Source organism: Rattus norvegicus, chromosome 1 (assembly GCF_021556685.1).
Source record: "Rattus norvegicus strain SHRSP/BbbUtx chromosome 1, alternate assembly SHRSP_T2T, whole genome shotgun sequence".
In the NCBI taxonomy this organism is placed as follows: Eukaryota; Metazoa; Chordata; class Mammalia; order Rodentia; family Muridae; genus Rattus; species Rattus norvegicus.
The window spans coordinates 189690320-189700981 of record NC_141534.1 but is presented as its reverse complement, the minus strand read 5'-3'; the positions used below and the strand labels follow the sequence as shown (position 1 = coordinate 189700981).

Below are 10662 nucleotides of genomic sequence, written 5' to 3'. Positions count from 1 at the left end.
CACGAACACAAAAAATTATTCTCCAAAGCTTGGAGTAACCATCCACTTTAGGAAAGTTTATTACTGTACCCCATCCTCCCTCCAGTCACCAACCCCATCACATTATCTTTCATCCAGGGATCAGAAAAAACCCATTCAAGGGACCACATTTCAAGATACCCTTAATTTGCTCAACCACGTAGTAAGGAAATGTATCATTCATGTTGCCTGAACAAAACCAACATAAACACATACACACACACACACACACACACACACACACACACACACACACACTTTTCTGATAATATTACTTCATTTTTCTTAAGTCAACCACCTCTCTATGCTAAGTCTTCCGGATTTATTCAGGGTTTGGAATTGTTATATGACACAGGCATAGCCTATTTAAATGTTCCATCTCCCCTCACCCCTTCCCTGAGATAGAGAAAAGCCCCCAGCTGGGTCAATGGTTCTGCTTGGTTGGCATTTCTGGAGTATGACATCCCGTCCTCTGGGTTAGAGGGCTAAGAGGATGTGGTCTCGACAGCTGTCGGCTCTTCGTACCCAAAGGAATGATCCCAATGCAAGAAGGCAGCCAACCTGAGAACCCCAGGTGACAAAACTCAATCCCGATGACACCATGCGTGTCCTTGGATCCAGGTGTGCATAAAGGCAACTACTTCCGGGCTGTCTAGTCACAGGCCCATGTCATCCTTTTCCCTTTTTTATCTTGTCACTTTGGGTTGGCCTTTCAGCCACTTGCAACCAAATCACTGGCTGATTCACAAATCTGAGAGCAAATGAGACTTCAGCACACGCTCCTCCAATTCCCTTTCCTAACCTTAAACAAAGTTTCAGAGTAGAATATGGCTTGTGGGCTCCTGCTTCCAGAGGCCTGAGGATAAATCCCGAGTCCATAAATGTTTGCATGAGTCAAAGACACAGGGGTCACTTCAGGATCCGGATGCTCATCTTCTGCTCGATGTTCATCTTCTCTAAGGACTGGGGAGAGATGGGTGTGGTCAAGTCAAGAGGCTTGAGTCTCAACCTAGGTGTCTCATTCACCTCCTCCCTTGGAGTCCTTGCATCCCCCAATATGCCCCAGGTCTCTCCCATCCTCCAGTGACTTGTATTTCCCATGCCTTGCTGTCCTAGGGACTCCTGATCTCAACTCCTCCTAACCTTGGCGAACTCCAGGAAGGACACGGCCCCATCCCCATCTTCATCGGCTTCCTGCACTGTGCGGTCTGTGATGCTCTCCAACTGCTCGTCTGTCACCTGGACCCCAACCATGAGGCGGAGAACCTGGGAGGTGAGAGAAGAGGCAGTCATGGAGAAGAGCCACAGAAGCTGCTCCTTTAGCCCCAGCCCTCCAACCTCACCCCATAAGTTACAACCAAATTTTCTCACTCTTCACCATCAGACTCAATTTCCCCTGTAGCCCATAGCAAACGCCTGCCACTGCATCGCTGTCCACTGTCCAGTCTTCCATATGATTCTATCTCACACTCCGACAGTGCTCACCTGCAGCTAAACCTTATAACCCAATCAACGTCCATCCTCCACTCAACAACACCTTCCCCTCCACCCTAACTTTATCATCTGTCCCAGAGTCTTGGCACTACTGACATTTGAACCTAGATAACTCCTTGATGTGGAAGGCTGTCTAGGTGTTTGGGTGTGTACAGAAGTATTGCTGGCCCTTTCCAGATAAACAGCAAGTGTGTGATCTCTTCCCAGTAATGACAACCAAGAATCTTATATACTAGCGAGAAGCCGAATTACGCCTATGTTGGGATTCCGAACTCTGTTCCCAGTCTCATACCTACTTACTCCCCACCCCTTGTCCTTAACTAACCCAACCCCAACCCCATCCAATCCCAGATCTTACCTAACACATAATCAACTGCAACCCCAGTCATCACACACACACACACACACACACACACACACACACACACACACACGCCTCCATTTAACCATCTTGCCCTGCCCACATCACATCTGATGTACCCATGGTCTTCTGACCTGTAGCATTTCATTCCTGGAGATCTTCCCATCCCGATCCAGATCATAGAGCTGAAATGCAACTGGGAAAAGAGAGGGGAAGAGGAAGTGAGTTTCCCTGAGCTGATATTAAGTCCTCACCAGGCCCACAGGGGGAGTTAGAGGTTCCCGGGTCTCTCCTGGTATGGATAAATGTGGAGGGCCTCACTTGGGCAGGTCTCACACACTCACAGCGCAGTTTATTCATTCTGCTGTTTAGGGGTTCAGGTTGCTTGGGGTCTCGGAGTGTGGCATCGTCTTCATCTATAGGTCGAAAATAAGCCAGGACTCTGGCAAAGCCTGCGAAATACACTCTCTGACTCCTATAGGGACAAGGATGGAGAAGGGCAATGGTCACCCAGACTGCCACCATCGGTAGCATCGCTTTGCCACCCACACCCATCTCCCCTCTGGTCAGCCAGTGGACACTCACTCACCCATTGGGGAAGAAGCTGTCTATAATGCGGTCACCCAGGGGGTTCACAGCCAGGGCTCCAATCTGCTGGAGGTCTAGGCGGCTGTGAGGACAGCACAATGAAAGCAAAGGAGGCAGATGGAGGTGTCAGTGAGGAGGGTGGGGACAGAAAAAGCAGAAGCAAAAGATCTTAGATCTCTTCTACTCACCTCAGGAAGCCCTTTTCCTCCCTGTCTAGGGCTTGGAACCTGTGGTAGAGACGGAGCAGGCTAGCTTGGGAGACTGCGGAGAGAAGGAGGTGGGGATGAGCCCTCAGAGGACTCGCAAGTCCTTACTGCCAGATCCCGTGTGCCTTGGGTGCGCTGCAGGGGACCCAAGGGGATGTGGGCAGGAAATGAGAATAAGAGGGTTTAGTCCCATCTCTAACCTCCCCCTACACCCTTCAACATAACAGGGAACAGGGTCATCTATCTCCCCATCCTCAGCGCGACTTCAACCATAAGTAAGAGGCAGATGGATGGGGATGAGAGTCGTTACCCTTGCATGACCATGTGTGGAGTCGACTCGGCTGGAGGGAGCTTGACTCAAGGAAATACTAGGTTGGAGAACCCAGGAGGTTCTCAGAGCCCAGGCATCCGTCCTCAGCTCTGCCTTCAGTCTCCATCCGAGCCCAAGGACACCTGAGTGAATCTGGTCCATCAACCCGGACTGCCTCAAACTTGACTCTTAAGTACCTGGGCTCTTGGTTTTCCAGCTCCAGAGGCGCAAATTCCCAGACTCACACTCTAAGCCCTCTAAGTCTCTGGGATCTGGAATACTCAAGCTACATTCTGGTGACCCCCTTCACTACTCTAAAACTCCTCCTGTCCCCGCCCACGTACTACTGAGCTGCGCTCACCACCACCACCACTACCACCACCACCACCCTCACACTCACAGCCCGTCTCTCTGCGAATTTGGTCCACATCAGGAATGAGCGCGACATGAGAGCTCCGTGAGCCCATGGCAAAGCCACAGAAGGAGACGAACAGCCAAAGGAACCAGGCGTCCTCTCCTTCCTCTCCTCCCGTCCAAAGGCGCGGCTGCCCAGTGGCCCCAGAGCCGAAGGTCACCGGCCTGGAGAGCAGCCAGAATCCAGGCGTTTTTTGCCTGCCACCTACAATCCTGGAGAACAGAAAACAATGCCCGGGGTAGCCGGTCAGAGGGGAAGGCTAAGAACAACTGGTCGTTTCAGCCCGGAGATTGAGGTCGCCAGCGGCTGAGCGACGCCAGGGCCCCGCCTTCCTCACGCCTATGCGAGCCAGTTTTCGCTCAATACTCCCTAGATACAAGCCTACCTCCTCCATGGGACCTCCCAGATCTGCTCACCCAGTGCTCTCACTCGGTTTTAAGTCCTGCTGGGCGGGATGAAGATTTTCTTCTAGGGAGCGGAAGAGGGGGCAGGGGGAGTGTTCGGCTCCCTGGGCAGGAGGAATGGTGATGAGAAAGTCCGGGCTCCACTAAGTGGGACAGCAGAGACAGGAATCCCAACTACTCTCTCCTTATGCTACACAAGGGCACGAAGTTTTATCTATGTACGAGTATCGTGTGGTTGAACTAATTCTTAAGATCCACAAAGCCTCGTAAGACCTGCACTGAGGACTCTGGTGCAGGAAATTAGCCATGAGTGGGTGGCTACTCTGAGCTACATGAGTCCTAAGCCAACCTGGGCTTCCTTGTTTGACCTTATCTCAAAACAAACAGAAGTGTAAGATTTATCCCAAATCCAAACTCCTGGATTCTCTCAGAAATCAGAAGTTCTGGGGCTAACTTTGCAGCTGAGTGGAACGGATTGCTTGCCAATACAAACCCAAGGCCGTGGGTCTGACACAGCACAGTGGGTTGAGGAAATTCCTAGACAGTTCTGCTATCTCTAACGAGAGGCTCTTTGCCACGGTGCCCATACAATCCATGTTCACTCTCCCAGTGTGCCCTATGGGCCCGATAGAACAACAGGTGTGTAAACACTTAGGCTTCTGACCAGTACCAGCACCCGCAAGCTGAAGTCTGTGACCTGGCTTAAAATACTAGACAGTCGCCTCACTGGTGGCACATCCACATAGCATTCTGTCAGAAAGTAAGCATCCCAAGAGGGTGGACTGAGACAGAAATAAAGAAGCAAAGGCCAGTCATGAAGAACCTTTGTCTAGATCAAGTAGTCAGTGTAACACCTCAGACCAATACGCTAGAGCTCAACATGGAGAATTTACAAATTTAGGGGCCGTATAAGAACAAACTTGGGCTGGAGAGATGGTTCGGCGGTTAAGAACACTGACTGCTCTTCCAGAGGTCCTGAGTTCAATCCCCAGCAACCACATGGTGACTCACAACCATCTGTAATGAGATCCGACACCCTCTCTGGTGTGTCTGAAGAAAGTGGCAGTGTGCTCACACACATAAAATAAATAATTCTAAAAAGGAACGAACTTAACACAATCTGAACTGTGGACAGGAACTTGGTGACATTCAATAAAGTATTTTTAAAAGAACCAAGGCCAAATTCCAGGTTGACTCTCCCCTAGGTTTGTTTTGAACAACAACATACGTGGTAGAATACACAGAGGCATAGGATGGGGCCTTGTGCTGATACTTAGAAAGCCTCCTGCTGACACTTTAATATCCCACATGAACACGAGCAGGGGTGCCCTTTAACATTTCTACCTTGGATCTGTTTATTATCTATTAAGATGATGTTAATAATAAAGCCCTCTCCTTGATTGCTGTGATACGTGAGGGATGAATGCATGGCGAGCTCAAGGCAGGACATTGCACATAGTAAGAAGCAAACAAACACAAAGGCAGTAATGTAATAGGCGCCACAGAGCAGCAGAGTCCTTTTCCTTCTGTGCATGCATACAGGCTTCAAGGGGCAAATGGTAACAGCATTTCATACATTGAGTTAAAAAATGTTTCAAAGCATTTTACTCATGTTATTACTTTACCACTAGTGTGGGAAACATAGATAATAGTTAACTGAATCTTTATTGTATCTAAAATATTGCAGAGTACAAACAGATAATTTTACAACATTTCTTTATTACAAATGATTGTTTAGCACTTCTTTCTTCCACTTTTTTTTTTTTGTCTTCTGGAATTTTCTGAAATAACAACAACTTGTCAGTCATCACATAGTACAATATTCAAAATCAGTATAAGTTTCACTGGACATAAATTCTAATTAAAACAGTAACAAGGCTTCACCCAGTGCGCCCGGGTTTTGCTATGCGCTCTCTGGGTCTTTGCTGGACTACTGTCATGTGTTTTGTGAACTGCTGAAAAGCACGCTGCCCTATTTCCTACAGCTATATGGGAACACCTCACTCTGAGTCATTAATAAAGGAAAAAGAGGTTAGGGCTGAGGAGATGGCTCAGCAGGTTAGAGCACCTGCTCTTTCAGAGGATCCAGGTTCAGTTCCCAGCACCCACATGATGGGTTCAAAACTGTGTGTAGCTTGAGGCACCAGGGACCCAATGCCTTCTTCTGGCTTGGGGGGACCCAGCCATGCTTGTGGTACACAAATGTACACACAAAAATAAATTAAAATTTTTAATTTAAAAAAATTAAAATTAAAAATAAATAAATAAAAATTAAAAATAATTAAAAATAATTTTAAAAAGTTAAAAGGGCTGGAGAGATGGCTCAGTGGTTAAGAGCACTGACTGCTCTTCCAGAGGTCCTGAGTTCAAATCCCAGCAACCACATGGTGGCTCACAACCATCTGTAATGAGATCTGATGCCCTCTTCTGGTGTGTATGAAGAAAGTGTGTGCTTATATATAATAAATAAATCTTTTTAAAAATAAAAAATTAATTTAAAGAGAAGAAAGGACAAAAATTTAGGTGGGGTGTGGTATTCCACACCTTTAATTCTAGCAGACAGAGGCAGAGACAGGTAGATCTCTGTAAGTTCAAAGCCAGCCTGTTTTATACATCCAAGCCAACCATGTATACATGGTGAGAACATGTCACAAAGATAAATCAATCAGTTAATGTGAAGTGGTGCACACCCATAGTCCTAGCACATGAAAAGCTGAGGCACTATCCATAGTTAAGGGCTAGCCTGAGCTACATAGTGAATTCCAGGCCAGTCTGGGCAACAGAGTGAGCTCCTAACTTAAAAAATATAAAAGGAAGAAAGAAGAAAAAAAAAAAACAAGACGAAAGGTTCATTCAGCTCTGGACTAGGAAAGTAAGGATCAGGTGGCTTTGTCAGGACTGTCCTTGATGGGGAAGTCTCTGCAGAGTCCTACACAGCTCAGGGCATCACATGACCAGTCCAACAGAGTATCCCAGCTTGGTGCTCCTGTGTTCTCATAAAGCCACAGACCCATCCTAGACTGGTGTGGTAGTCCTCTCATCCAAGCCACTCAGAAGGCTGGGGCAGAAGGATTACAAGTTCAAGGCCTCCCTGTGCTACAAAATGAGCTCAAGGCCAGGCTGGGCAACTTAGACACTGGTCCAACATTTAAAAGTATGGGACTGGCTCAGTGGGTCAGAGTACTTGTGTGTAAAAGTGAAAGCTTGAATTTGACCCTGTAACATTCCCTAAAATGCTGAGCATGGCTACACCTGCTCATGCTTGCTCAAACATGCACACATGCACACATACATACTCAGAGAGAGAGAGAGAGAGAGAGAGAGAGAGAGAGAGAGAGAGAGAGAGACTTTATTTAATTTTCTTCTGTAACTTCTGTAAGGTAAATCTGGGTGGAGGATGAAGCTTTGGGATAGAAGAGAGCGTCTAACCTGTCGCCCTAGGTTCAATCCTCAATACTGCCATAAACAGGTATCTAGTTTTGAAACTACCCTAGCGTCATCCTATCCGCATCTATACACAGATTCGTAGGGACGGTGTGCATGGATTTTGTTACCATTTGGGAAAGAGAGAAACAGTCTATTAGTCTCCAGCCTGAGACAGAGGCTTAATTCCAAAGAGACCTGAAAATATTGATCAGAAAAGTGCTTGCTTTGCTTTCAGACTAAATAACTGACAGAAAGGACACTGAGTTCCCTTTCCGATGTCCCCCAGGGACTAAAGAATGTGGGAAGCTACCCTCCTCCCTCCACAAGGCCCAGCAACACTCCAGGCCAGAGCTGGGAGTCAAGTTGAGCCCAGGAAGGAATGAGTCCCTGATCGTGTGCAGTAGAAACCTCCAGCAGGGTAAGAAGGGTTTCCAGCCTTGCTCTCTAAGTCAACGTTATGCTCAAGTAAGTCATCCTAGTACAGTGACAAGCCCATATGCACAACCATCCCCAGGCCTCAAGGGAACCCAGTGCTCCTGCTTCATGTAAGCAAATGGGATTTACACCAACTCCATACTGTGCATGCAACATCTGTCCAGTTGTTTAGGGAATATTTCTGAAGAACCTATTAGACGTGCTTCAGTGTGTGTGTGTGTGTGTGTGTGTGTGTGTGTGTGTGTGTGTGTGTGTGTGCGCGCGTTACTGGGGATGGAAACGAGAGCCTTGTCTACCACTGAGCTACATCCTCAGCTAAAGATTTTTGATGTTTTAGTTTATTTTTTGTTTTATTTTGAGGTTTGCTAACTTTAGTAGGCAAAATGGCTTAACAATTAAAGGCACTGGCTGCCAAGCCTGAAGACCTGTGTTTGAATGCCAGGAGGCACATGGTAGAAGAAAACCAACTCCTGGAACTATTTCTCTGATATCTGCATGTATACAGTGCCCTTACACACACATTCATACAATTTTAATTTTTTGTTTAAGATTTATTTTTTTTTTTTGTTTTTTTTTTTCGGAGCTGGGGACTGAACCCAGGGCCTTGCGCTTCCTAGGGAAGCGCTCTACCACTGAGCTAAATCCCCAACCCCCAAGATTTATTTATTTTATGTGCATGAGTGTTTTGCCTGTGTGAGGTGGACAGACAGCTGTGAGCTGCCATGAAGGTGCTGGGAACTGAACCCAGGTCCTCTGGAAGAGTGGCTAATGCTCTTAACCCATCTCTTCAGTCTTCAATTTTTATTTTTTAAGTTACCAGCTGTCTTAGGGTTTCATCGCTGTGAAGAGATGCCATGACCAAGGTAACTTTTATAAAGGAGAACATCTAATTGAGGCTGACTTAAAGTTTCAGAGGTTCAATCCACTATCATCATGGTAGGAGGCATGGCAGTTCTAGAAGGAGCTGAGTGTTCTATGTCTTGATCAAAGGCAGCCAGAAGGAGACTGTCTTCTGCAGACAGCCAGCAGGAAGGTTCCATTCCACAGTAGGCAGAGCTTGAGCATAGGAACCCTCAAAGCCCAGCTACACAGTGACACGCTTCACCTAACAAGGCCACACCTCCTCCAATAAGGCCACACCTCCTAATAGTGCCCCATCCCGTGGGCCAAGCATATTTAAACCACCACACCAGCCATGCTCGATGAAGTTCCAGTTAGGAAAACAAATGCTCAAGAACATTCAGGAAAACATAAAACCCTTACCACTCAATAAACAGCCCAACATAAAAATGGACAGAGAACTGGAATAGAAGTTTCTTCAAAGAAGACGTGTGAGTGTTCAGATAAACGGAGAAAAAGATTCTCAACATCACTGACCTTCAGAAGGTGAAGAAGCAAGCCACAGTGAGATATCACTTCATGCTTACTGGAATGATTAGAATCAAGATCAACAAAAACAAAAGAAAGCCACAAGTCTCAGAGAGGAGGTGAAGAAATCAGAGACCTCATGCATTGCTCATAGAAGACAAAATGGTGGGGCTGGAGAGGTGGCTCGGTAGTTAAGAGCACCGACTGCTCTTCCAGAGATCCTGAGTTCAATTCCCAGAAACCACATGGTGGTTCACAACCATCTGTAATGGGATCTGGTGTGTCTGAAGACAGCTACAGTGTACTTGTATACATAAATTAAATAAATAAATCTTTAAAAAAAAAAGAAGACAAAAATGGTGCTGACATCATGGACAACAACTTTGAGATTTCCTAGTAAGTAAAAACTATCACATGATCTAACAATCCTCTCCTAAGTACATATACAAAAGAATTGAAAAACGTAAGTTCATTAGTCAGTGGGCAGATTCCTCAACAACAAATAGAGGTACCACATGACCCAACTCTACTGTCCCCCGGGTATTTTTGCCTATAGGATTCTTGAATCAGTTCATCACAGAGATGCTTGCACATGTGTATTGATTGGTACACTGTTCACAAAAGCCAGTATGGGAGCCAGCTTGGGTGTCCAACAACACATGAGGATGAAGACAATGTGGTGTATCTGTATACAAGGGAATTTCATTCAGCCATAAGAAAAATGATACCATTGCATTTGCAGGAAAGTGGGCGAAACTGGACATCATTATGTGCAATAAGATAAACCAAGAGCAGACAGGCAAGTGCTGCATGTTTCTTACATTTATTATTTGTTTGCTTAGTGTGGGGCCATTGTATGTACATGAAGATCAAACGGTGACTTGGATCAAGCCATGAGGATCAAGCCAGTAAGCAGCATTCCTCCATGGCCTCTTTTTCCTGCCCTAACTCCCTTCAGGGATGGATTGGAACCTGGAAGCATGAGATAAAATGGTCCCTTTCCTCTCCCAGTTGCTGTTGACCATGTTCTCTATCACAGCGATCGAACCCTTTTGGTCTTCGATACCTTTCATTTCGAGTTCTATTTCCTAAATGACCTTTTAAAATTCTTCTTTGATGATCTCATACACGAATACCTACATTTTATCCATCCCCTATGCCACTCCGCCCCTCTCTCTTGTTTTTTTTTTCTTTTTTTTCGGAGCTGGGGACCGAACCCAGGGCCTTGCTAGGGCCTTGCTCTTGTTAGGCAAGCGCTCTACCACTGAGCTAAATCCCCAACCCCCACTCCGCCCCTCTCATTCCCCTCCATGTCTTGCTCAGCTTTCTTATAGCACCAAGGGCCACCTCTCATCTCCTTCTCTGTCACACTGAATCTCTTCCACCCAACTAGTTCCCGCCTGCTTCCAGGTCTTTCCCTGTGTGTGTGACCACCAAGTTACTTGCATGAGCGTGAGGGTCGGGGTTAGTTGTAGGAACATGGCAACTTAGGAGTGGCTACACCACTGAAAGAAATGCCACCCCTTTCCAAGCACCCCTTAACTTGTCCACAGTCCCTCAGTGAAGAGTGGGGCCTGGTGAGCCCAAGCATGGTGAAATGGGCGGGGGTCCAATCTTGTGAGGTAACAACAGTTGCA

General features: G+C 46.6%; 1 protein-coding gene across 1 annotated transcript; it reads right to left on the bottom strand.

The window, feature by feature from the left end:
* Positions 1-326: 326 nt before the first annotated feature.
* Chp2 (calcineurin-like EF hand protein 2) lies at positions 327-3482 on the bottom strand. The gene is given in 7 exon segments (NM_182738.1): positions 327-981; positions 1162-1284; positions 2008-2069; positions 2218-2348; positions 2463-2543; positions 2650-2722; positions 3378-3482. Coding segments are annotated over 7 exon segments (591 nt in total). The 5' UTR covers positions 3445-3482; the 3' UTR covers positions 327-927.
* Positions 3483-10662: the final 7180 nt, after the last annotated feature.